The sequence below is a fragment of the Hyperolius riggenbachi genome, chromosome 5 (genome assembly GCF_040937935.1).
Source record: "Hyperolius riggenbachi isolate aHypRig1 chromosome 5, aHypRig1.pri, whole genome shotgun sequence".
In the NCBI taxonomy this organism is placed as follows: Eukaryota; Metazoa; Chordata; class Amphibia; order Anura; family Hyperoliidae; genus Hyperolius; species Hyperolius riggenbachi.
Window position 1 is genome coordinate 29837054 of NC_090650.1, and position 27895 is coordinate 29864948.

Consider the following 27895-nt stretch of genomic DNA (forward strand, 5'->3'; position numbering starts at 1 on the left):
TGTAGATTTCCTCGTTCCCCGCAGGCTCCTCCTTTTGAATCTCCCGCCACAGGAGACTTTGTCAATCTTCGGACGCACTCGGGCTTCCGAAGACCATTGGCTCTGTACTGTGCGAGAGGGCGCATGCGCAGTACAGAGCAGTCCATCTTCGGGAAGCCTAAATGCTTCCGAAGGACACTCAACGTGGAAGAGAAAAACCGAACGGCCGTAGACTGCAAAAGGGCGAGCCTGCGGGGGAACAAGGAGAATGGGAAGCCTCTATAAGACCCCAGAGCCTTACCTCTCCTTAGGTAAGTATCAGTAGTTTTTTTTTTTTTTTTTTTTTTTTTTTTTTTTTAATCTGCTTCAGACTCCCTAAGGGCTCTGCCTCTGACACAGGAGACCAGGGTTTGAATCTCTGCTCTTCCTGTACAGTAAGCCATGACCTATTCAGTAAGGAGACCTTGTGCAAGACTCCCTAAGGGCTGAGGCACACCGAGCGGCTTTTTGAGCGTTTACAGATCCGCTTGCAGCTGCGGATACGCTAGGGTAATGTATATCAAAGGGGTGGGTCACACCAGAGCGGGAGGCGTTTTGCTGAAACAAATCCTCCCGGGGTGAGGCATTTTTTGGATTGCGGAGGCGTTTGTGCCTCAATGTTAAGTATAGGAAAAAGCAAACCGCTCTGAAAAACAGCAGATCAGAGCAGTTTGCCAGGCGTTTTTGTTAGACGCTGTTCAGTAACAGCTGTACTGTAACAATATATGAAATATGCTACACTAAAATCCGCAGCAGCAATCCGCAAAACGCCTCAAAAAAATAAAAGGGTTTAAAAATCTGCTAACATTTTGCGGATCTGCTATTGGGTTTTGGTGTGCATCGGGCCTAACACAGCTTCTTCCTATAACGGGCATCCTAGTGGCTGCAGCTCTGCCACTTTGAGTCCACCAGGAGAAAAGCACAGTGTTGTCTTGTCTACTATACCCCACTCTATATATACATATCATGTACTGTATATTAAATGTTAACCACTTAAGAACCACGGGCTTAAACCCCCCTAAGGACCAGGCCATTTTTTGCTAATTAGGCCACTGCAGCTTTAAGGCCTCGCTGCACGGTCGTACAACTCGGCACACAAGTGATTCTCCCCCCCCCCCCCCCCCTTTCTGCCCACCAACAGAGCTTCCTGTTGGTGGGCTCTGATCCCTCCTGGGATGTTTGTTCATAAATATGTTTCCTTTTTTAAATATACATTTCCCCATTTTTTCTTTTATTTTTAGAACACTCCCTCCCTTCCCCACCAGCCAATCAGTGTGATCAGATGTCATAGGCATCAGCCTATGACAGCTGATTGTCTTCTTGCCTCCCAGGGGGACAGCCGCGTCACATGGCTGTCCCCAGTACAGCGCTGCCGTAGATTGCACTATGTAAAAATATGGCGTTTCGCCGTCTAACAGTCTCCTAGCTGTGAGACTGATGGCGGAGCGGAACTCGCGCACAATCTCATGCAAATCCCCGCCCCAGGACTTTACGCAGATCGGCGTTAGGCAGGGCTGGCACTGCGTCCACGCCCATCGGCGTGATGCGGTTGCCAAGGGGTTAAAATACAGTAACTGAAGGTATATTGACCTTAGGGGAGCCGTGGAACCCAGCTGAGCCCACTAACAGCCTAAGAAGTCGGCCTTCACCACTGTGATTACTGCCAGAGATTTGTGCTCATTACTTGCGATCCGGATAACTGGGACTTTATTGTAATAAACTCCATTCTAAACTTTCTTCTTTTTATTTTTGTGTACCTTTTTGGAGAGCATTCCTCTCGTGTCTGTGATGTCAGCTTAGCACATCATGGTTTATTGGCTACTTACAATTTCTCGTATAGTAGAAAAAGTTTGCAGGATGCTAAAGTGATGGCGTCTGATGTCGCCCCCCACAGGAGAAGGTTTGATCTGCAGAATCCCTCCAGGATGGACCGCAATGTGGAGATGTTTATGGCTATTGAGAAGACACTGGTACAGGTGAGGCTGGTGGAGACCTGCTGTTGGCGATCTGTCTTGTGATATCTCTCCTACAAAATTCTTAATTCCTGTCAGTGCATGTGAGACAGTAGATAATGATTAGGATGATATAACTTGCCAGGATGAGAGAACTGATGCGGCAATGCTTTTCTCGCTATGTGGGAAAACCTTAAAGAGACTCTGTAACTTTAAAAACATCCCCTGGGGGGTACACACCTCGGGTGGGGGAAGCCTCGGGATCCTAATGAGGCTTCCCACGCCGTCCTCTGTCCCACGGGGGTCTCGCTGCAGCCCTCCGAACAGCCGGCGACAGGCCCGACTGTCAGTTCAATATTTACCTTTGCTGGCTCCAGCGGGGGCGCTGTGGCTGCTTTCGGCTCCGAACTACACGGAAATACCCGATCTCCGTCGGGTCCGCTCTACTGCGCAGGTGCCGGAAACTTGCGCCTGCACAGTAGAGCAGACCCGACGGCGATCGGGTATTTCCGCCTACTTCGGAGCCGACAGCCGTCAGAGCGCCTGCGCAGGAGCCGGGAAGGTAAATATTACGTCACGGCTGTACGGAGGGCTGCAGCGAGACCCCCGAGGGACGGAGGACGGCGTGGGAAGCCTCATTAGGATCCGGAGGCTTCCCCCACCCGAGGTGAGTACCCCCCAGGGGATGTTTTGCCGTTACAGTTCCTCTTTAAGGGGGGGAAAAAACAACTTAAAGTGGACCCAAATTAAAAATGTAAGATTTCAGAAATAAAATCTATTTTCTAAATTATAATAATAGCAGCCTTTTTTCAGCTGCATGATGACAAATCTAAAATATTTGACATTTATTGGAGGAACCCCTCCCTTCCTTTCATATTTCCAGGACAGAACCCGGCAGACTGGTGGAGGAGATAAAAAAAACAAAACAGGCTGCTACTGATGATGTCACAGGGGAGGTGATCTCACCTTGTGTGAGATTTCATATAGACATCCCTGTGAGGGAGGGTAGCTGATGACAAACGCACCCATGATCTAAAACCTACTAAGCTCAGAAGTAATGGCTGCCACCTGTATAACCCTAGTTGTAAAAAGAGAAGGGCGAAAAGCATGCACTGAAATGCTCATAGGCTTGAAGGAGTCTTTATTTATCTTTGTATGTGTCAGAGTGGTGCAACTAAATATTTTGAATTAAAAATAAGTTTGGTTTGGGTCCGCTTTAACTTACTTGGGGCTTCTCCCAACACCCTGCAGCCATCCTGTGCCTGCGCCATCACTGAGCGATCCTCCAGTCCCCCGCAGCACCCCTCTTTCAGTTGGACATGCGGTCCACGTGCCTCCCTATCGTATTCCCATGGACGGAAAAAACTACTGCGCATGTGCAGAACACTCCTGGCAATGGGAGCGCGATCAAGGACGCATGCTCACAGGCTGCCAACTCGCCAAGTTGTCCAGCTGAAAGGGGGGTGACAGGAGCATCGCAGAATAACTGCACCAGCAAAGGAGAGCTGCAGTGGGCTGGGAGAAGCTTCAGGTTCCCTTTTAAAGGGGAACTGAAGTAAGAGGCGTACGGAGGCTGCTATATTTGTTTCCTTTTAATCAATACCAGTTGCCTGGCTGCCCTGCTGGTCTATTTCTCTGCAGTAGTATCTGAATAACACCAGAAACAAGCATGCAGCTAGTCTTGTCAGATATGACTTTAAAGTCTGAAACACCTGATCTGCTGCATGCTTGTTCAGGGGCTATGGCTAATCGTATTAGAGGCAGAGGATCAGCAGGGCTGCCAGGCAACTGGTATTGCTTAAAAGGAAATAAACATGGCAGCCTCCATATACCTCTCTCTTCAGTTCCCCTTTAAAGTGCACCCGAATTGTCTTCCTACTTGCTCTAATAAACATTAATACGCGTTTGGAAATGAAGTGCTGTCATAGCCAACGGTTCTCAAGGGACATTTGAATGAGTTTGCATTCTTTCTTCTCAGTGCTGATTCATATTTGCTCTCTGCCAGATTGCAGCTTTGTCTGTTGCTTGACTTTGTTCTTGTGTACTTGTCTTTTGAAATTTTACAGTCAAAAGCAGCCTGGCCCTCGTAACCTTGTAAACTCAGGACTGCACTTTACTTTTCCTCACTCAAAATGTTTCTATTCACTTGCTTTGGCATGGTCAGTAGATATTTTTAAATTCCCAATTACTTTAGACTTAAGGTGCGTGTACACGCACTACAGCAGCCAACGATGGGTCCGTCGGCACCTCCCACTGGGCGGGTTTTCAGCAGACTGTAGTGCGTGTGTACGCACTGGAGGACTGATAAGGCTGTTCCTGAACGATCTGCCGAGTGGATCGTTCAGGAACAGCCTTATCAGTCCGCCGACAGTGCGTACACACGCACTACAGTCTGCTGAAAGTCCGCCCAGCGGGAGGGTCCGACGGACCCGTCGTTTGCTTCTGTAGTGCGTGTGTACGCACCTTTACTTTTAGCAGTGTTTTGCCATTCAACTGGTTGCATTGCTAAGGGAGAGTGCTGTTTGTGTTTCTGATTGTTTGCAAGTTAGATTTTAAATGACCTACTTACTGTAATTGGCCCATGAAGGAGGTTTAGATCTCTGAACCATTTTCAAAGTTTGGAACCACAGTGACTTAATTGTGGTTAATTCTCCTGGTTTTCGTTTGCAGAATAACTGTCTGAGCAGACCCACAGTCTACCTCGTCTCAGAAATTGAGCTGAAATTAGCCAACAAACTGAAAGACATTATGAAGCGTCGTCAGGTATGTTTTTTTTTTTTGTTGTTTTTGTTTTTTTTTTTCCTGGTTGAGAAGAGATGGCTGTTTAAAAGATTCATTCTGAGTTCTACAACTTGATCTGTTCCCCAGGGTACAATTACAGAAGAAAAGACAAAAGCCTCCCACCATGTCTACCCTATTCCTACCTCATTGGATGACGGTAAGTAAAGAAAGTCTTGGCTTAAAGCACACCCGAGGCGAAAATAAACTAATGAAATAAACAATTGTATCTGTCCTCCTCCTAAAAATGACTTTTTAAGATTCCACGGTTTTATTTTATATTTAAATCTACTTTTTAAGTTCTTACAGGTTTTTTTTTTTTTTTTTTTTCCTCAATGACACATTCATTGAAGTATGCCAGAACTAAAATCTATGAACTATTGATCTTTTATCTTTCCTCCTCTCAGAAGCCATTTTCTGCTAGTAAAGTGTTTTATAGTTGTAATTTCTTATCAATGAGGGTCCCACTGTAGTCTGACTCAGTCCTGACTCGGACAGGAACTGCCACTTACATACCTGATATTTAACTCTTTCAGGCAGAGAAAGGGAAAAAAAAAAAGGAACACAGCATAGTTATTTGTGTGCTGGGCACTGTACCTACACATCTATCTCATTATGTCACACGTCACCTCGGGTATCCTTTATACCAGAGCTCAAATCTTTTTGAGAAAGGGGGGGCAGGCATATACTGTTACCTGTACTGATGTCTACCTCTCCCCCGTTCTCTCAGCCTCCCTTAGCGCACCTAAAAGACCCCCCAAACCTCTTATGGTCGGCCGAGTCGGGACTTGCTGCGCAGGCGACGGCTGGGCTGTGTGTGCCTTGGCCGGGAGCACAGTATGCATGCGTATGACGTCACTACATCATGCGCATTGTTATACACTCTGCGTTCCCTGTCATGGGCACGCACTGTAGGACGCTCGCAGCCTGCCGCCTGCGCAGTTCCGACCTGTCTCACCGGAAGAGGATACCGGGTGGCTTTTAGGCGAGTTACAGAGAACTGAGAGGAGAATGGGGATAGTGGTAGCATCAGCACAGGTAACAGTATATGCCTGCTCTTCCCGCGTCTCAAAAAGATTTGCGCTCTTGTATCCTTTAAAGCACACCTGAATAGAGGTGTACCAGGGCCGGATAATGCCTTCTAAGCAATGCCCATTGCTTGGCTGTCTCTACCTGCTCCAACTCTCCCTTTCTCCCAGCTATACTGCTCCCTAGTGGCCTCTGCAGAGTACTGGCACAGCAGATACCTGCTAGGGAACATTGTGTAGTATATGGGCACCTTAAAGCTGAATACTCACCTGAAGGCGGATCGAGGACCATCACAGCGACTACTCTGGACAATCGAGATTCCTTGATCCATCTTTCTACTCACGGGAATACATGACTGGCGTGAATGGGAAGTCAAACGATTGCTGTACTTTTTGTGGTAGTCGTCAATCTTTAAAGAAATCCTGTAATGAAAAAAACCTCCCCTGGGGTGGGGGAAGTCTCCGGATCCTATTGAGGCTTCCCCCGTCTCCTCGGTCCCACGGCGGTGGCGATAAAGCTCCCCAAACTGAGGGAATGTAAATGTTTACCTTCCCGGCTCCAGCGCAGGCGCAGTATCGGCTCTCCTCTTGAAGATAGGCGGAAATAGCCGATCACTGTCAGGCTGCTCTACTGCGCAGGCGCAAGTCTCCTGCGCAGTAGAGCGGACCCAACGGAGATCGGCTATTTTCGCCTATCTCCGTGCTGAGAGCCACAACAGCGCCCCCGCTGGAGCCAGGGAAGGTAAATAAATCTGCACTCGTCAGGCTTGTCGAGTGAGGATTGCGGGACGCTTCGGGGGAGCCAGCGCTGGACTGCCTGCAGCTACAGGGGAGGGGGGAAGCCTCATTGGGACCCTGAGGCTTCCCCCTCCCGAGGTGAGTACCCCCCAGGGGAACTTTTCTCTTTAAGTAAACCAGAGATCTGAAAAGTTTTTTTACACTCGCCTGCAGCTTCCTCCAGCAGCATAAACACGCATGAATCCCACACCGTCCTCCCGCGGTCTGCATTCAACCACAATCAGCCCAGTAACAGGCTCAGTCGGGTCCAGTCTGGTCCTCCCACGCATGCACGGTAGACCTGGACTGGGCCTGACTGAGCCAGTCTTCTTTTCAGATGTCTGGTACACTTTAAGGATCTGATGTGACGGTCGCTGTCACTGCGCTTCGCCAAATGGTGGTCATGAGATTGCGGAAACAATCATTTATCGTGGAATCACCGGTCGGCGAAAAAAAAAAGTGGGAATGGACCTTTAGATCACCACTCTGTGCATCCTTCCTGAGCTCTCCAGAGTCTCCTGTGCACTTTAGTCCTGCTGGATTAATGATGTAGTCCTTATGCTACCCCTACTGGTTGCTTAGTTACTGATTTTGTTCCATGTTGTAGTCCACATGTGGTTGGTTTATATATAGTCCCTCTAGTGGTTAGTAGCAGTCATAGCATTACATTTTTCACATAAAGTTAAACATAACTGCACATTGGGATACTGTGTATTCTGTTAGAAGCCTGATAACTTCTCCTGCTTAATTTGTGCTTTCTTCTTGCAGATGAGTGGCTGAGACCCGTGTTAAAGAAGGATAAGCAGGTCCTGGTGCACTGGGGGTATCACCCGGACAGGTGAGCAGATAACCAGCATCCCTCACTACAGGCGGGACATGATGGCCACGCCTCTATTGCGACTGTTCTTTTTGAAACTTGTAAAATTATAATGACCACAAAGTTTCCTTCTCCCCTATTGGCTGGCAGTGGTGACCGTTTCAGACTTTAGCCACATTTTTGTGTCTTTTGAAATTGTGCTTTCCAAATTGAAGCTAGCTTATCTATTTTTGAAAAGCCCATTCAATTGAAGCACTGAGGCTCTTACTAAAGCCTGCTATACACTGGCAGACTTTCTCCCGACGTGCCCAGAGCGGATCTATTACTGCCACACACTGCGCATCGATTTTTTAAAGGAGTCATCAGGGAAATTTAAAGAAATGAGCTTTACTCACCTTGTGCTTTCCACAGCCCTTTTAGCATAAAATCTATTAAATCAATGACTGACAATTCCCCCAGGTGTCCCTCCTGCTAATGGTGCTCTTCCCAGCACGCCTGCTGAGTGTTAGAGCAAAGTCGCATTTGCTTCTCCTGAAGGCGCACTACTTCCTGTTTGCTAAGGTCACCCCAGGGACCGGCGGCATGTGCATGCTGGGTAGCGGAGTATGGGCACAGGAATTACAGGATAAAACAGGAAGGAGCACGCCGCATACATAGGAATCAGCTGCCGGGAGATTTAAGCGCAGGGTAAAGCTGATAATCTGCTCACCCTGCTCAAGTCTCGGCGGCGTTAATTGCTATTTCCCCTCCAGGGGATAGTAGAGATGTAACTCTGATTCCAGCTGTTGCTGGCGGGCGAATTAGTGTTTTTATAGTAATCTGTGCTCTTTTTTTAATGGTGCCCAAATTACTCACCAAGCGACACACTCTCTTTAATTCCCATTACGGCCTATGGTGGTCCCAGCTGCGCCCAAATCTCCTGCGCTGTTAGGTGAGTGAGTTTGACTCCACTGTGCTAATCTGTATGGGTAGCAGGGAGAGCAGTATGAGCAGGGGGGCAGCTGAGGGAAGGAGGAGCAGTCACTATAGCATGCCTGTACAGATACTGCCATTCCCTCGTTCACCCCCTTCTGACCACTCTGGGTCACCACAAAGACCTTCATGTCTGTAATATCAACTAGAAATCGATCCCAATTACAATCTGGTGCCATGTTGGGGCATCAGTACTCGCCAGAGTTTATCACAGTTATCAAATCTCCAGAGGAATATCACCTAGTGTATGGGCACCTTGAGATTTTAAAGGGAATCTGAAGTGAAAATAAACTTAAGATATAATTTGTATGTGTAGTACAATTAAGAAATAAAACCTGTTTGTTCTGTTTATGGTTTTGCTGCAGAGAAAAGTTCAATGGGTCATTAGCCTGCTCTGTAAAATCATTTAAAATGCTGAGTGTATTGTGGAAACTGCAATTATTAGAGAATGATGCAATGTTAATTTAAAAAAAAAAAAAAAGCTATACTGGTATACCTGAAAATAAAAATGACGCTATTTTCTTTCCTACTAATACTACTAATGTTCTATTAACCACTTCATGACAAAGGATGTATATATACGTCCAGTGTTTGTTACGAAATATGGCACGTGTGGTATCGTTTTAACCATGACTGGTTGTAGAATACATTTTGGTGCGTTTTACAGCTTGGACTCCCGTCACATAAATAATAGGTAGGGACAAACTCCATCAAAACATAAAAATTAATTTTCAAAATTCTGATTAAACTTGGGAAAGTTATAAGAAAAATATGAGACGTGGTAACATTTTAAACCGTGATTAGTAGAATAGTTTACACAGTTTTAGGGGTAAGGCCCATGTCTTGTGTATTCTTTTTTTTTTTTTTTTTTTTTTTTTTTTTTTTGTCACAAACTGAATCAAAAGCAATTACGTTTTCGCATATTCTGTACCAAAATAAGACTTGTAAAATAACAGTTACAGAATATAAAAGAAAAAATAATTGTTACCTTAGGAACATGGCTTTTCAAATATGTATGCCATGAGGGTATATTACTATTATTTTTGCAAATAAGGTGAGCAAGATAAAAATAAAAAGAACACACACCTTTCTTTCCAAATACAATGTCATCATACATTGTTCTAGGAACAAAATCTAAATGTTTTTTTAATAACCAGGATGAAAAAGCAAATACAATTTGTGAGTTTAACTTATAGTAAATGTAAATGGAGAAATAGTTTTTTTTTTTTTCTATTTTCCCCCCCTTATTTTCCATTTAAAAGGCATAGAAAATAATGTAAATACTAAACAAAATTATCACATGCTAAAAGCCTAATTTGTCCTAAAAAAAAAAATATAGATCATTTAGGTGTGATAAGAAGTAATAAAGTTATTGGTGAATGAATGGGAGCAGCGCTGATATGTGAAAGTTGCTCTCGTCCTGAAGTGGTTAATTATGCATATTACACAACCAATTCATTCTATCATTAGATTTATTTTCCACTTCAGTGTCCCTTTAAACGCACTAGCCAATATTTTTTTTTTTTTTTTTAATAATCCGTTCTCTCAAGTGTATAATCTGTGCATCAGTCAGAAGTGTGAACTGTGGTGCTGACAAACTAGACTTTCATTGGGTGGCATTTCTTCCCCAAGACCATTTTTGTTTCGAATGAATTGTAATTGAGAAAAAAAAAAATATATATATCTATATCTATATATATATATATATATATCTATATATATATATATCTATATATATATATCTATATATATATATATATATCTATCTATCTATCTATATATATATCTATATATCTCTATATATATATCTATATATATATATATCTATATATATATCTATATCTATATATATATATATATATCTATATATATATATATATATATATATATATATATCTATATATATATATCTATATATATATATATATATATATCTATATATATATATATATATATATATATATATCTATATATATATATATATATATATATATATATCTATATATATATATATATATATATCTATATATATATATATATATATATATATATATATATATCTATATATATATATATATATATCTATATATATATATATATATATATCTATATCTATATATATCTATATCTATATCTATATATATATATATATATATATATATATATATATATATATATATATATATATATATATATATATATATATATATATATATATATATCTATATCTATATCTATATCTATATATATATATATATATATATATATATATATATATATATATATATATATATATATATATATATCTATATATATATATATCTATATATATCTATATATATCTATATCTATATATATCTATATATATATATATCTATATATATATATATCTATATATATATCTATATATATATATCTATATATATATATCTATATATATATATCTATATATATATATATATATATATATATATATATATATATATATATATATATATATAATACATTAGTTATCAGTTTTACCAATTTCAGTTTAAAGTGAACCGAGCACCTTTTTTTTCACTCAGGACATTTCTATAGCACATGAAAAATATATACCGACTATCTGTTTCATTATTAAAATAAACTTTAATTTTACCTTGTATTTTACATTCAAAGTTGTTAAATTGGCCTGTTTGAGCAGACCTGCCGACCGTCCCCATCCGCAGAAAGTTCAGGAACCTCTAATTGTTTTATTGAGCTAATTACCAAGAGGTAAACCATGCCTTTCATCAGCAAAGAGGGTGAATAATTAGGAGTGTGGTTTTCAAAGCATGGCTTTGAAAACACACTCCTAATTATTCACCCTCTTTGCTGATGAAAGGCATGGTTTACCTCTTGGTAATTAGCTCAATAAAACAATTAGAGGTTCCTGAACTTTCTGCGGATGGGGACGGTCGGCAGGTCTGCTCAAACAGGCCAATTTAACAACTTTGAATGTAAAATACAAGGTAAAATTAAAGTTTATTTTAATAATGAAACAGATAGTCGGTATATATTTTTCATGTGCTATAGAAATGTCCTGAGTGAAAAAAAGGTGCTCGGTTCACTTTAAAAAAAAAAATATAAAGCGCTACTGTAGATAAAACCACAAAGTTTGAGCTGTTTTTAACAAAACCTAAATGACGTTCCTATAATTTATGGTGATATTTAATTATACTGTAGGTGGTTTTTGCTGCATTATGTACTTTTCACTTTGAACTGAGAAAGTAATTTTCATGGTAAAAATGAGGGTGAAAATGAATCTATTTTGCTCGTGGAACGTTTGTTCCTTTGCACCAATTAATGCTGCAGCAGATAGCACTGGGCATGTCTGCCCAATCATTCACAGCTGTGCTTCAGCTACAAGACCTATATCTGCTACCCGTGGCTTGCCTGTAGTCACAGAGGGCATAGATATACTGTAGCTAAGGCTAATGTGGTTAATAACCAATTTGTTATTGCTTAGTGACTGGTTCTCTCTCCTTCAGCTACGATTCCTGGATACCAGTCACAGATCTCGATGCTGAAGTGGAAGATCCACCAATTGCAGAAAAACCCTGGAAAGTAAGACAAATATTCGTTCTGCTTCCTGATAAGGCTGCGGCCTGATAAGGCTGGACCGCCTTGTAATAATGTGACTTGTTCCAGGTTCACGCCAAGTGGCTGCTAGACACCGACCTGTTCAATGAGTGGATGAATGAGGAGGACTATGAGGTGGATGAGAATAAGAAAGGCATCACTTTTCGCCAGAGGATCTCCTTAAAGAATGATGAGGTAGGAAATAATCTGCCTCAGACCAGAGGAAAGGAAATGCAACTGTCAAAACAGCTAGACTTCACAATGCCCGAACTATTCCCTTCCGGGCCGCAGCACTTGTTACCGTTGTCAAACTCAAAACTGACAATATTATTATAAACCACACGGCAAACTCTGGTTTCCCCACTTTGCATTTTGTTTGGCCCACTCTAGACCACCAGGAAAGCTATATTGGAGGTGAAGCCCTACAGCACCAGGGAAGCCATATGGGGAGGTAGGGGGAAAGCACTAAATTCCAGGGAACTGTATAGGGGAGGGGAGTGGGTTAGTAGACATCAGGGAAGGTATTGGGGAGAGAGGACCACTAAACACCAGGAAATTGTATTAGGGGTTGGCGGGGGGACTATTAGCCACCTGGGAACTTTATAAGGAAGGAAGGTGGCCAGTAGACATTGAGGATAGATAGCCTGCGACTTGGTCCCAGTGTGCAATTTCGGCCCACTTTGTATTTGTTTGACACCCATGTTCTAAATTGTCTTGCAACTGTACCATATGCAACAGAGCTAAAGCCACGTCAATTATGCAGACTAACTTACAGCAATGGTACCACAGTAAACACTTTTAAAGTCTCACATTTTAAAAAATATAAATCTAAACAAACTTCTGTGCTTTCCCCAGTCCATGCGCAGTCCTGAGCGCAAAGATCGCAAATCTGTCGGAGGACCCAAAAAAAGGAAGCGCTCCCCTTCCCCGCAAACTCCATCTGAATCCCGGAAGAAACCCGGCAAGCGAAGGTAATGGTGTGATGTGATTCGCTGTGGAGCAGAATATCGCTCGTCCTTAGGGGAGCCGTACTGACGCCACACGATTGGGGGGGGGGGGGGGGGGGGGGTTGCTACACTGATTTTGTGGTGGGGATACTGGCAGGGCTGTGGAGTCGAGGAGTCTGAGCATTTTTTGAGTACCGGGAGTCTGTTTCATAAACTGAGTAGTTGGAGTCGGATGATTTTTGTACTGACGCCACAGCCCTAGCTACTGGTGGCATCTATGTGGATGAAGGTCGATCACCATGTGAGAAGTGCGATATCTGTAGTCTTTAGAACACACAAAGGTTTTTCTGTACACGTGCAAGACCACGGTTGTTAGAAATGACGTGTTGGCTGAGAATTGTCTTAAAAAAGTCCCAGCGACGGTAAAATACAGCGATTGTCCTGGCGGATTAGTTCAGATGATAATTGGTGTTAACTGGTTGTGCTGCACGGTGGCAAATGATTGATTCATTCAAAATACTCCCGAGTTGCGAGTCTCCCCTTCTAGGTCTTCATTTTCACATTTTTGGTAACAATGTGTGCCGTCGCAGAATTCAAATGTGCGCCAGCGTCTTTAGCTCATCTGTAACGGTCTGATTGCTCATTTTCCGACTGCCCTGGTCTAGCGTGTGTATGTAGCTTTTAAGATAACTCAAGTTGGGTTCTAAGAACGCTGATTGGAGGGAAGGGACACGGGCGGAGCTATGGAGGAAGCGGGGTAGCGGCGAGAGTGACAGATGCAAGGTAAACAGCCGGCTGTGACACGCTGTGTGTGTCGACAGTTCGGCGTATGATTTATGGGGGGCACAGCAGAACGCAGGGTGGGCCTGTGGGGGGGAATCAGTATAGCAACAGAGGCTGAGCAGTATATGCAGACCCAGCCTCTGTATGCTAATAGCGTTCTTAGAACCCATCTGGGGTTCTCTTTAAGGTTGGGCACTGATGTGCTTTTAGTTGTAGAATTTTTTTTCTATCATTGCCATAGAGGCATGGTAAAGCTCTGATCATTGTACGTTGTGTTGCGCCACATCCCCGGGGTCTCGCTATCTTGGTAGCTGTAGTGCTGGGTGGGCTGTATCCCTTGTTAACCATAAGCTGTCAATGTTCCTCAGCCAGGGCGGTCTGTACGGCAGACGGAAATGGCAGAAGGAAGAAGATGAACAGGAGGATCTCACCAAAGACATGGAGGACCCCACCCCTGTCCCCAACATGGAGGAAGTCCTGCTGCCAAAGAACGGTAACTTGCATCTGGGGACTGCACTGCTCAAACCACCTTATTTCTGGATTTAAAAAATAAAATAATGGGAATATGAAATACGTTTTTTCCATAGTTCAGCTGGTGGGATTCTATCTGGTCTACTGAGAAAACACATTTGTTTTTGTTTTTTTACATTGCAAACTGAAGTGAAAATAGTGTTACCGTATTTTTCGGACTATAAGACGCACTTTTTCTCCACCAAAAGTGGGGAGAAAAAGTGGGTGCGTCTTATAGTCTGAAGGTGGCAGTTTTACTAATCCCGGCGCTTGTATCTTTTGTACCATAGTGTAAACTAATGACGTCCGCGGTGGGGAGGCAGCAGCAGTGCGATCCTAGGTGTTTCTGAGGGGCATAGCAGCTGCCGCTGTGATGACTGTAAATACCGGTACTCTTGGCAGGTATCCTGTCCGTTCCTCATCCCCGTAACAGGTGCGATCCTCAGAGCTCCCAAGCGGCATAGTAGCTGCCGCTGCGATGACTGTAAATATCGTTACTCTTTGGCAGGTATCCTGTCCCTTCATCAGCCCGGGCCGTAACAGCGCGATCCTCATTGGTCTTAAGAGTCACAGCAGCTGCCGCTATAATGTCCGGGGATGCTGCGGCTTGCTGTGACAGTACGATCCCGGCAGAAATGTACGTCTTCAGCCACGCGGTATAATCCTCAGAGGCTTCCGTACTGTGCCCTGTTTACTGGCGCCCTCTCATGACCCCAGCGCACGTGTCATGAGAGGGCGCCAGTAAACAGGGCACAGTACGGAAGCCTCTGAGGATTATACCGCGTGGCTGAAGACGTACATTTCTGCCGGGATCGTACTGTCACAGCAAGCCGCAGCATCCCCGGACATTATAGCGGCAGCTGCTGTGACTCTTAAGACCAATGAAGATCGCGCTGTTACGGCCCGGGCTGATGAAGGGACAGGATACCTGCCAAAGAGTAACGATATTTACAGTCATCGCAGCGGCAGCTACTATGCCACTTGGGAGCTCTGAGGATCGCACCTGTTACGAGGAAGAGGAACGGACAGGATACCTGCCAAGAGTACCGGTATTTACAGTCATCGCAGCTGCTATGACGCTTGGGAGCTCTGACGATCGTGCTGTTACAGGGCTGAGGAAGGGACAGGATACCTACAAAGAGTACCTGTATTTCCATTCATCACAGTGGCTGCTGCTAAGTTGCTCAGTAAAAACACCTGGGATCGCACTGCTGCTACCTTCCCACTGCAGACGACAGAAGCTGTCATCCAGGCTGGTGAGATCTGATATGCCATTGTAGTGATTAGTGTAGCTGGGGGGGGGGGAGGCATCAGGAGTGAAGTGTAATGTAGTATAGTTTGTGGGGGTGTTCTGTAGGGGCAACAGGGGTTAGTGTAGCAGGACAGTGTAATTTAGGCAGAGACATTTTAGTGGGGGGAAGGTCTATAAAACACTCCTGGACCATGGATGCACCTAGATTTAGTTTTTACTTTTTTTTCCTGGTTTTTGCCCTCTAAACCTAGGTGCGTCTTATAGTCCGGAGCGTCCTATAGTCCGAAAAATACGGTACTTCTCCCATGGTTAAATTATATGGGTTTATAGACCACTGTTAGTCATAATATATGACGTAAGATAAACCTGTGTACATACAGAGCAAAACCTATTAATAACCAGGCTGTTTTGCTGCCTGAAAGCGTTACAGCTTTTGTCTTATTGGTCGTTTGTCAGGAATATAGTAAACCTCACTGATAAGCAACTTATAGCCATAAAAGTTTTCCTGGCAGAGGGAGATCAGAAAAAAGGTCAGTAGTTCACGTATTTTCACTTAAGCCAGAAAAAAAGTTTTACTCACCTGGGGCTTCTACCAGCCCCCTGCAGCAGTCCTGTGCCCTCCCAGCCACTCACTTATCCTCTCAATAATACGCGCTGCCGCATTACGAACTCATAGATATGCGACAACGTGTATTTTTGTACGCGTTGCGGCCCGCAATAGCGCTAATTGCAGTTGGGAATGTCGGCAAAAACGAAACTAGCTGGCAGCGGGGGACCAGAGGATTAGTGAGTGGCTCCGAGGGCACAGGACTGCTGCAGGGGGCTGGTAGAAGCCCGAGGTAAGTAAAACTCAGTTTTTTTTTTTCTGGCTTAAGGTTCACTTTAAAGGATACCAGAGACCATAGAACAAAAGATTTATACATATCTGGGGCTTCCTCTAGCCTCTAGCCTCATGCGCCCCGATCGCTCCTATGCTGCCGTCCTCCGTCTTCTCCCTCTTCGGTACCGAGTCCTGTAACTTCAGCCAGTCGCCGCCTGTCTGCGCAAGAGACGTGCGTCCTCTACGTATCTCTGGCGACTGCCGGAGAGATACGTAAAGGGCGCACTTCTGTTGCGCCGACTGGCTGAAGTTAAGGTACCCGGTACCGGCACAGGAAAAGGCTGAGGACAGTGGCGTGGGAGTAATCCATGCGCATGGGGCTGGAGGAAGCCCCAGAAACTTTTATGTTCTATTGTCTCTGGTACACTTTAATAGGCTGCCGCTGCGCTGACGCAACCTTACATTTAGGGCCCTTTTCCACCAGCGCGTTTGCGCTGGCTGAATCGCAAAACCGCAAACCGCTAGCGATTTTACAATCGCTACGGTTTGCTTTTTAACATAGGAATCGCGGTAGGTCATTTCCACTACCGCGATTCGCTTTTGTCGAACGCGCGGCGGAGCGATAATTGCCGCGATTTTGCTATGCAGTGCATAGCATAGCAAAATCGCGGCCGCAAACGTCGGGGGAATCGCCGGTTTTGCGATTAAGCAATCGCTAGCGTTCAGCATGAACGCTAGCGATTGCAGGTGGAAAAGGGCCCTTAATCTGGTTTTGCAATTGTTTAAAGAGAGTCTGAAGCGAGAATAGATCTCGCTTCAGACCTCATAGCTAGCAGGGGCATGCGTGCCCCTGCTAAAACGCCGCTATAGCGCGGCTTAACGGGGGTCCCTGTCCCCCCAAACCCCCTCCGAGCAGCGGGGGAGCGCTTCCTGGTTGGGGCAGGGCTAACCGCCGCAGCCCTGCCCCATGCGCGTCTGTCAGCGCGTATCTCCGCCTCTCCCCCGCCCCTCTCAGTCTTCCTTCACTGAGAGGGGCGGGGGAGAGGCGGCGATGCGCGTCTGATAGACGCGACTGGAGGCAGGGCTGCAGCCGTTAGCCCTGCCTCCAGGAAGATCAGCTCCAGCGACCTTTTTCCGACCCAGGTTTGCGGGGGGTGGGTTGGGGGTGAAGGGACCCCCGTTAAGCCGCGGGATAGCGGCGTTTTAGCAGGGGCACACGTGCCCCTGCTATATATAAGACCTGAAGCGAGATTTAGTCTCGCTTCAGTGTCTCTTTAAGTAGAATATAAAACCATGGGATATCTAAAAGTCATTTTCTCATCAGTTGATTTTCACTTTGGGTTCAAAAGATCAACAGCTATATATCAATGAGCATAATTAAGGATATAGGTTCAAATATGTAGCTCAGAATTTTTTTTATACTCAGACTATATACTTATGGTGGCCACTAATGATCCAATCTTTTCATCAGGCAGAGTGAATATACTGAATGGATACTTCAGGCAGTTACCTTATATTATATAGAAATGGTAAGATTGGATGAAAAAGATTGGATCATTAGTGGCCAGCTTTAGGTTTACTATCGAGATTTTGAAGCAAAAATATCTGGCAACATATTCAGGACCACCAAAATTTTGCATCAAAAACGCTACATGCCACATGCCTAGAGCTTGATTTCCTAAAGCATTGCAAAAAACAGCATAACTGAATTTAACCTGCTATGTTAGGCTGTAAAAAGGCTAGCTCCTGCTTTGCATATGGACTTGGCCACGCCCCTTACCAGGATTCTTTCGGTTTCTAATAGACTGTCTACTTTAGCTTTCACTTTCTCATGTCTTATCCAAATGTCTGCATGCAGAATATTAGTCATACAGGAGTCCACCTGCTAACATTATGAGTCACACACATGGCCTGGTAAATACACAACTTATTCTCCCAGGCCTAAGCTACATCTACTCTGACATCAGCTGGCTGTGTGCTATTTCAGTAATGTCTGTATGATCGCTTGATAGAGCCATAATTCTGAATGCATAAAAAATAAGAATTATGCAGTATTTCTGACAAACTGATTTGATAGATCACTTGTATCTATAGACCAAAGCCTAAAAATGAGTTAACTGGAATCCCAAAGTCTTATTTTATATCTAAAGTTTTTGTTGTTTGAATGACGCCAATTTTGAATTGTGTTCAACTTCAACACAGACAAACATTTGAACTTTGTGTTAAAATATGAGTAATATACATATATACACACTTTGATAATGCCATCCTTTTTGACTATACAAACAGCTTGGTATGTACTCAATAGTTGCATGTAATTTAGGTTTAACACAATTTGACAATCTATCACACACCAATACAGTTCATAGTAAAGTTGGTCTGAAATTTCCAACCTGTCCAATCTCACAAAACAGGAAAAACGAGAAACGTGATCAGAATTCTTGGTTGTACACATTTTTTGATTTTTGTTTAGACGATTGTTTTCATTGAATTGCAGTAAAATTGAACAGAAAAGTTGTAAGTTGTGTGGCCGCCTTTACAGGAAAGGTTAGAAGACTTGTCGGGTCTTATTACTGTTCAGGATGAGAACCTTCTGTCACTTCCTGTCCATATACTTAAAAAAGTCATGTGAAGCGTTATGCTTGGTACACACCATACAATTTTATGTTCGATTTTCCAATTGATTTTATCAATTTCCATTCTCTTCTATGAGAAATCGACCAGAAAAACGATCGAAAATAAGATCAAACATGACGGAAATCATCAAGCCGTCTAACAGAAAATTGTATGGTGTGTACCTAGCATTAGAATTGTGACTTCCTCTTTTAGTTCTTCTGGGCTGATCTAGAACTTTGCCCAGGACTAGTCCGATTTGGAAGGTGAGTAATGGACTTGATTGATTAATCACCTGCCAAGGAATAAATTATTTGTTTTTATATCTGAGAAACCATGTGCGGATCTGCCTATCACAATGGGGGGAGGGGCGAGTAATGTAAAATTGGTTCTAACCTGTCCCCGCAATCAGCAATGTTCTGACTGTTCTTCATTCTTTACTGTGCAGTAAACCCCAAGAAGGACAGTGAGCACACGCCGGTGAAGGGAGGAGTGGTTGCCGATTTGGGTAAGTCTTGTCGCGTTCTGGTCAGCATCCTCAGTTATTCCTCAGACTAAACATACACAGGTTATTTGTGAACTAGTTAGACGGCTGCCCTGCTAATTTAGTGATAGTCAGAAAGGGCTGGTGCAACACCAAGAGCTCTTCTGAGCACTGTAAAAAGAGCTTGGCTACTGTAACCCGATGAGGGTTTTCCCACAGCATCGTTGTGTTTTCTTTTTTAAATTGCAAACGCGCTGCATGTAACGTTTTTTGGCGCAATACCGTTTGAATGAGCAAAAATACTCATTCATTCAAAAAAGTGCTCTGAAAATCTAAACGATTGCAGTAGCGATCAAAACGACATAACACAACATGGTGGCATAGTGGTTAGCACCAGTTTAATTCCCAGCCAGGGCACTATCTGCACCTAGTTTGTATGTTCTCCCTGTGTCTGCATGGGTTTCATCCGATCACTTTGGTTTCCTCCCACATCCCAAAAACATACTGGCAAGTTAATTGGTTTAAAAAAAAATTCCCTAGACTATGATATACTACACGATACATATATATATATATATATATATATATATATATATATATATATATATATATATATATATATATATATATATATCTATATATCTATATATATATATATCTATATATATATATATCTATATATCTATATATATATATATCTATATATATATATATCTATCTATGGTAGGGATTAAATTATGAGCCCCTCTGGGGGACAGTTAAGTGGTAAGTCAAACTCTGTACAGGGCTGCGGTAGATGATGGCGATATATAAAGACTAAATACCGCACTCTCAATCAGAAATGACTTGCGTATGACCACCTAAATCCAGATCTGTCATCTGGGTAGAGACATAGCGACAGGTCTGAGCGTTGTATGTTATTAAATGCTCCTATTACAAATTGAAAAACAGTTGGTTATTGATACAATGGCCTCGATTCATCAACACTTAGCAAATTTGTTAACAACAGTTTGGTAAAATACCGAATTTGTTAACTTCATTTCAGGATTCATCAAAGTTATCTACAGCTGTTAGCGAACATTCGGTAACGATTCGCTAAAACGGAATAAAGTGCAATTCATGAAAAAGAAAGTGGGCGTGGTTTAGCGTTACATTTAGGATTAGTTATCTCCTTCACTTCTCTGTCGTTATTCCTGTCAGATCATTGCTGACAGAGAAGATGGAGCCATTTGAAGTGGTTATGTATCAGCTGATAGTGATCCAAAGGCGCAGAAGGGCAAGAATAAGGTCTGCAACCATATACATTTGTAAGAGAATAGATTTATTTGCTATAACACGACATCTGCATTTCTCTTGAATCATCTTGTAAGAGAACACAGGCAGTGTCAGGGTTAACTAATTTGCTAGCTGCACTATAATGTTTTAGAAAATGCTCCTATCAAATTGTGGGATTGTCCCAACCACTTCCAGAATCCTGGTCCAGGTGTAAAGCCCTATTCAGAATGTTGCTACGTAGTGCTCGAAGGACTGCCTTTTACCCACAATTCCATGGGAATCTTATGGCCTTGTGTTAAATTACCGCTGTAAAATGGAAATATCGACACGTTACCGAATGTTTACCGAATTGTTATCGAATTCACACCGAATGCCGAAAAACCTTGATGAATACAACTAGAAATCGCTAAACTTCGAATTCGGTAATTTAACAAACTGGAAAAAGTTATCTCAAAGACAATGAGGAATCGAGGCCATGTCTATCTTATCTCATCAACGCTTTCCTTGCGTTGAAAGACATCCATGGCTACAATTACTAGGTTATGCCTAATGATGTTGATCCAGGGATTTTATCTGATTGCCATCTGGAGTCGGGAAGGAATTTTCCCTTTAGGGGCTAATTGGACCATGCCTTGTGGGGGTTTTTTCGCCTTCCTCTGGATCAGCAGGGATATGTGAGGGAGCAGGCTGGTGTTGTACTTTGTACTGGTTGAACTCGATGGACGTATGTCTTTTTTCAACCAAAATAACTATGTAACTATGGCCTCGATTCATCAACACTTAGCAAATTTGTTAACAACAGTTTGGTAAAATACCGAATTTGTTAACTTCATTTCAGGATTCATCAAAGTTATCTACAGCTGTTAGCGAACATTCGGTAACGATTCGGTAACGATTCGCTAAAACGGAAGAAAGTGCAATTCATGAAAAAGAAAGTGGGCGTGGTTTAGCGTTACATTTAGGATTAGTTATCTCCATCACTGCTCTGTCGTTATTCCTGTCAGATCATTGCTGACAGGGAAGATGGAGCCATTTGAAGTGGTTATGTATCAGCTGAGAGTGATTCAAAGGCGCAGAAGGGCAGGAATAAGGTCTGCAACCATATACATTTGTAAGAGAATAGATTTATTTGCTATAACTGGACATCTGCATTTCTCTTGAATCATCTTGTAAGAGAACACAGGCAGTGTCAGGGTTAACTAATTTGCTAGCTGCAGTATATATTTTTTAGAAAAGGCTCCTATCACATTGTGGGATTGTCCCAACCACTTCCAGAATCCTGGTCCAGGTGTAAAGCCCTATTCAGAATGTTGCTACGTAGTGCTCAAAGGACTGCCTTTTACCCACAATTCCATGGGAATCTTATGGCCTTGTGTTAAAGTACCACTGTAAAATGGAAATATCGACACGTTACCGAATCGTTACCGAATTGTTATCGAATTCACACCGAATGAGGAAAAACCTTGATGAATACAACTAGAAATCGCTAAACTTCGAATTCGGTAATTTAACAAACTGGAAAAAGTTATCTCAAAGACAATGATGAATCGAGGCCAATATCTCAATAATTGGATGGTATTTGTGTTATCGGTGTATTCTCATGAATGTTTTTTTGTTTTGTTTTTTTTTTCCTTATTGGGCTGTTATGTTGTGGTAGTTTTTGTTATTGCTGTATTAGTCTTTTGTAATGCTGATATATTGTGTCACTGACCCTTCCTCCTGGAGTGTGGTTCTGGTATTCTTTTGTATTGGGTAATTGTTACAGTATTTTTGTTTTGAGGTATTTTGTTGTGGTTTTATGCTGTTGTGGTTGTATAGGACTGTTGTGGTGGTAGGTTTGTTACTGCGCTATTGCTTCTTGATACTGGGATATTGTCTTGCATGTTCTGTGTACTCCGTAGTAATCTTAGTCACTGATTTTCTTCTGTGTTCCGCAGATGAGCAGGAGGAGGAGGCTGTTGCCGCCAGTGGAAAGGTGAGTCCTCTGTAAATACTATCAGCCACCACTAGGGATGGTCAATAAGGTGCAAGTAATTCCAAATCAATGCAGGATTAGGCAAATGTATGCAGCCTTAAAATGGACCAATCAAATCCTGCCAAAATAGAGTTAGAATGGTCCATTTTCAAGCTGCATAATCCACCTCATTGACGATCCTTTGTCGTCACGTTTGATATCTTTGTATATGGCTTCCAGGGGTAGGGGGAATGTAAAGCACACATGCTGACTGCGTTATGCTCCTTCCCTCCCGTCTATAGGAGGATGAGGATCCCAGCCGAGGCGATCAGAGCAGGATGATCGATAACAGCGAAGACAATGTGACGGAGCAGACAAACCACATCATCATTCCCAGCTATGCAGCCTGGTTCGATTACAACAGGTGCAGCTTCTGTCGTGAATAATACGTGTTGATAATTTACTGTTCCTCTCTAGATGGGATTCTTCATCTGTGTGTCTCTTCTTCCTCCAGCATTCATGTTATTGAACGCCGCGCTCTTCCAGAATTCTTCAACGGCAAGAACAAGTCAAAGACCCCTGAGATGTAAGTGTTCCTGGTGGCAAATGGTAGACCTAGGTGTCCTGTCTGCCCGGCTTGCGATTTGCTCGGGCAAATTCGGCTCCCTGGAGTTGCTCAGGTGTTGACTTGGAAGCAGAGAAATTTCTGCTTAGGTTCACCCTGCTAATCTAAGGCTAGGTTCCAAGTGTATCTTGATTGGATGTGCTGTTCCCCGTCACTATTTTCCATTTACTCAGTTGTGCATCTGTTCCGCTGTCGCCACCACCACCTTTCGGGTCCTCTGCCACCACCACTGCTCGGCACTACAGCACTGGACCAACGCCGGTATATAGATCGGAGCCTGAGCAGAAGCAACAGGCTACCAATGTCAGTACAAGAGGTCTGGCGTACAAGACCAGCGCTAAGATAATAGGAGGGAGGGCTGGATTTACCATAAGGCATTGTAGGCACATGCCTACAGGCGCCTGATGATGGAAAGGCGGCTTACTCCCCTCCCATAGTGCCTCCCTCCCTTCTTTTCTATGCAGAGCCCCAAGCAGAGCGTAAAAGAGAGGTTACTCACCCAGCTCTTGGCATTCCACTTTCAGGATCTCCCTTCAGTTGGAGCACCTCTAGCTAACTAATACTACGGATACCTCTGGCTACCTAATGCTAAGGGACACTTTTAGTTGCCTATGACGGGCAGGGGAAGTAAGGGAGAAGTGACAGCTGGGGCAGCAAGCACAGTTACGGTGCAGTTCGGTGGGGGTTTGTAGGTTCATGAGGGGCAAAGTCTAGGGTGCTAGGAAAGCTGTGCCTATAGGCTCCTGTGATGTAACTCCGGGCCTGCTAGGAGAGCTGCTCACCAATTCGTCTGTACAATCCTCAAAGGAGAGAGAGTGGATGCACACATCCAATAACGTAGGCTTTATTGAAATTCCAGTTAAAACCTGTTACAAAGGCACATCATCAGAGAGGCAACGGGTACAGGCTGTGGAGTGTCTAATTTGTTCTTGATTAGACTGCTGGAGAGCTCTGCTCAGGCAGCTCTCACAAAGTAAGCACCAAGGCTTAACCTTTGCAGTGCCCAACCAAGTTAAACTGCAGGGGTTATTTAGGACTTCCGTAAATTGTAATGATTTTTTTTTCCATAAAGGTTATTATACTGCAGATAATCTGTTAGAGCAGAGAGGGAGTTCTGAGTTTAGTTCTACTTTAATAGTAACTTTTACACATTGACCCGATTCTTTGTAAGTTTGTTCTTTTCTGTAGCCCCCTTGGCTGAAATTTACCAACTTTAATCTAATAGAGGTTCTGTCTGTTCCTCAGATATCTGGCCTATCGAAACTTCATTATCGATACTTACCGACTGAACCCCCAGGAGTACCTCACTAGCACAGCCTGCCGCAGGAACTTGACAGGAGATGTGTGCGCCATCATGAGGTCAGTGTCTACACTGCCAAGGAAAGGGAAAATGAGATATCTTTATTTAGTGGATTACCTGGAATCCCTTTTCAAGATTTGATGTTTTTCTTCTCACTACAAATGAGGCTGACTGTTAGCATCACCTTTGACCATAAACTATTAATCCTCATTGGTTGCAGAGTCCATGCGTTCCTGGAGCAGTGGGGGCTGGTGAATTACCAGGTGGATGCAGATTCCCGGCCGATGGCCATGGGTCCTCCTCCGACGCCTCACTTCAATGTGTTAGCGGACACGCCGTCTGGCCTGGTACCGCTTCACCTGAGGACGCCACAGGTAGAAATCGGAGTTACGTTTTTCCTGGTCTTCCTGCTGATGGTGCGATGTTACTCACACGCATACAATCTTTTTAGATTCCTTCCTCTCAGCAGATGCTGAATTTCCCTGAGAAAAGCAAAGAGAAACCGACAGATCTTCAGAACTTTGGGTTGAGGACGGAGGTTTATTCCAAGAAGACTCTGGCCAAGGTGAGGACTTGTGTGGGCCCTGCTAAGTGTGTGTTTGTCGGTTTTCCCAGCTTAAAGTGTACCCAAGGCGGTCATGATAATGCTGCTCAACAAACAGTTACCGGCGTTCTGCAGTCATGTGAGGAACAGTGCGGGGAGAGAAGAGGTTAACCTGACAGAGACAAGATACACTGCACAGAAAGAATACATTATGTGGCAGATAAAAGCAAACTACTGTTACTTTCTGGGTGACCCTCCTATATTTCGTTTTTATCAGATCACTGTAACCCATGCTTAGCCAGTTGCCTCCTGATTGGTCCACGAGCCTACATGTGCCCTTCATTGGCCAATAGTAATAGCTTAGGAACAGACCATTCCAAGCTACACAAAGTTTGCATTAAATTTGGATGTAAGCAGGAATTTTTAACATCTTATTGACCTTTTCCAACCACAAAAATACAATCTCGTAATGCCCCTTATTAATTTCTGAACGTTAAGATAAGTGTTTTTATTCTGCTTACTTGGATTTGACAAGTGATCAGAAAGTTTAGGTATTAAAAAAAAAAAAAAAAAAAAAAGTGAAACCTTGGGATAAAAAAAGCTTTGGTCACTGAATATTTGTTTCTGCTTTTGCTCCTCCCCTTGGTTCACATTGCCATGGAAGCTGGCAGTATAAAGTGCGGTTTAGCCCTGCCCCCTCGCTACATGTAACAGCACACCTGGTCCACCTCCTTTATACCGCTCAGGCAGTGGGCGGAGTGCCTCTAGTCTTGCAGCGTGCTTCACGCCGTCTGGTGATGTCATAATTTGCATCATCAGAGAAAGGACAAGGCAGTGGTGAATTCTTGTAAGTGGTGCAATAACAGCACAAAGTGATTAGAAGGCTACTTGTTTGTAGCCTCATTGTTCACTGCGATGGGGCATAGGTAGTATCCATAATTTACATTAAACAGGTTTTCTAGTAGCGCTCATCAACAGTTAATCACACTTGAATATCACTATGGGGTCCCCCCCCCCTTCGTAGAGCAACTCACCGGAAGATGCGGCCCAGACCGGCCCGATATCACCTCTGGGGTATAAGGCCACCCCACTGCCTCCAACCGGCAACCGCCAACTGCTCACTGTCATCTAAAAAAAAATGTGAGAAGGAGCTTCCATAGCGTAAAAGTGTATTTTATTATGAAAAAATGGTGACTTAAACCTTTAAAATTGTCAAGCCAGTTGTACAACTACGTGACATGCATTAAAAAATATATATCACAGAAACCCTTAGTGATTGTTATAGGGTTCGCGGAGCTACGGAGTGATAACATCATACGCAACGCTGGCTGGACGCGGCCGGTGTTGCAACGAACTTGAGCGGAGTGGCGTCTGTGTGTTTCTAAGCGGTCGGTGAGCGGTGGTGTTTGGAGTGTCAAATAAATCACCCCCCCATTCCACCGTACATAGTTTTGCCGCATACCGCGAACCCTGTAACAATCACTAAAGGTTTCTGTGGTATATATTTTTTAATGCATGTCACCCAGTTGTATAACTGGCTTGACAATTAATTTTAAAGGTGTAAGTCACCATTTTTTTATAATAAAATACTTTTACGCTATGGAAGCTTCTCCTCACATTTTTAGACGACAGTGAGCAGTTGGTGATTGCCGGTTGGAGGCAGTGGGGTGGCCTTATGCCCCAGAGGCGATATCGGGCCGGTCTGGGCCGCATCTTCCGGTGAGTTGCCCTATGAAAGGGGGGGGGGGGGTGGAACCCCATAGTGATATTCAAGTGTGGTGATCTGTTGAGCGCTACTAGAAAACCTGTTTAATGTTTGTTGAAGATACACACGCCTCTAACTAGAGCTATCCGCCCTTGGAGTGGGCGCTAACAGTTCTATATGAACTTTTGTCGTCTATACATGTTTTAGTGTATAGGAGTTCTGTATAAATTTATGTACATTGAGCGCTGCTTTATTTCTACTGTTGAGTATCCATAATTTAGCCCATAGAAAGTTCTAATAAAATTTGAGTCCGAAAGCACACTGTCTGCATTGCCAAATGTCTGTCGTTTTGACCCACAGAAGTCGGCCAGCGCTGGACGAGAATGGACAGAACAGGAGACGCTGCTGCTCTTGGAGGTGAGACCATGTGACGTGGAAGGGCTAGTGTGACGCTATGTGAGGATGGTTCTCTTGAGCAATGTTCTCTGTGTGGTCTTTGCAGGCATTGGAGATGTATAAAGATGACTGGAATAAGGTTTCGGAGCACGTAGGAAGCCGCACTCAGGATGAATGTATTCTGCACTTCCTGCGGCTGCCCATCGAGGACCCTTACCTGGAGAACTCAGACGCCTCCCTGGGTCCTCTAGCCTACCAACCAGTTCCCTTCAGCCAGTCTGGCAATCCTGTCATGAGCACGGTCGCTTTTCTGGCCTCTGTCGTGGACCCCAGGGTGGCCGCCGCAGCAGCTAAAGCAGCCCTGGGTAGGTGTGGTCATCCCTGGTGTGCTATATGTCCTTTCACTTGTCTTAAGTCGCACACACATAAAGATGTGAAATGTTAGGGAATGGCTTACCACGCTGCTGTGGTGAATTTATTGCTTGCGGTTCTTTTTCAGAGGAGTTCTCTCGCGTGCGGGAAGAGGTGCCGCTGGAACTGGTGGAGGCTCATATTAAGAAGGTACAAGAAGCAGCCAAGGCCTTGGGCAAAGTGGATCCTTCTTACGGTCTGGAGAGCAGCTGCATAGCAGGAACAGGCCCTGATGAGCCTGAGAAGTCTGGTGAGTGTCCTGTCTGGTCCCATGACACAGCACACATAACCTGAGGTGTCTTTGGCGCTGGATTCAATTTTAGTTTTCATTTGT

At 43.7% G+C, this 27895-nt stretch overlaps 1 protein-coding gene across 4 annotated transcripts in view; it reads left to right on the top strand.

Moving 5' to 3' along the window:
* SMARCC1 (SWI/SNF related, matrix associated, actin dependent regulator of chromatin subfamily c member 1) overlaps nt 1-27895 on the top strand; it is a 77863-nt gene that overhangs the window by 26311 nt on the left and 23657 nt on the right. For all 4 annotated transcript variants that reach the window (XM_068235301.1, XM_068235302.1, XM_068235303.1 and 1 more), the window contains exons 4-21: nt 1913-1994; nt 4641-4733; nt 4839-4908; nt 7322-7391; nt 11852-11927; nt 12012-12137; nt 12798-12913; nt 14041-14165; nt 19316-19375; nt 22564-22601; nt 22883-23004; nt 23095-23166; nt 24451-24564; nt 24726-24879; nt 24957-25070; nt 27115-27171; nt 27257-27515; nt 27650-27811. In XM_068235301.1, the coding sequence (XP_068091402.1) occupies nt 1913-1994; nt 4641-4733; nt 4839-4908; nt 7322-7391; nt 11852-11927; nt 12012-12137; nt 12798-12913; nt 14041-14165; nt 19316-19375; nt 22564-22601; nt 22883-23004; nt 23095-23166; nt 24451-24564; nt 24726-24879; nt 24957-25070; nt 27115-27171; nt 27257-27515; nt 27650-27811 (1910 nt within the window). The remainder of the gene's footprint in view (nt 1-1912; nt 1995-4640; nt 4734-4838; nt 4909-7321; nt 7392-11851; nt 11928-12011; nt 12138-12797; nt 12914-14040; nt 14166-19315; nt 19376-22563; nt 22602-22882; nt 23005-23094; nt 23167-24450; nt 24565-24725; nt 24880-24956; nt 25071-27114; nt 27172-27256; nt 27516-27649; nt 27812-27895) is intronic.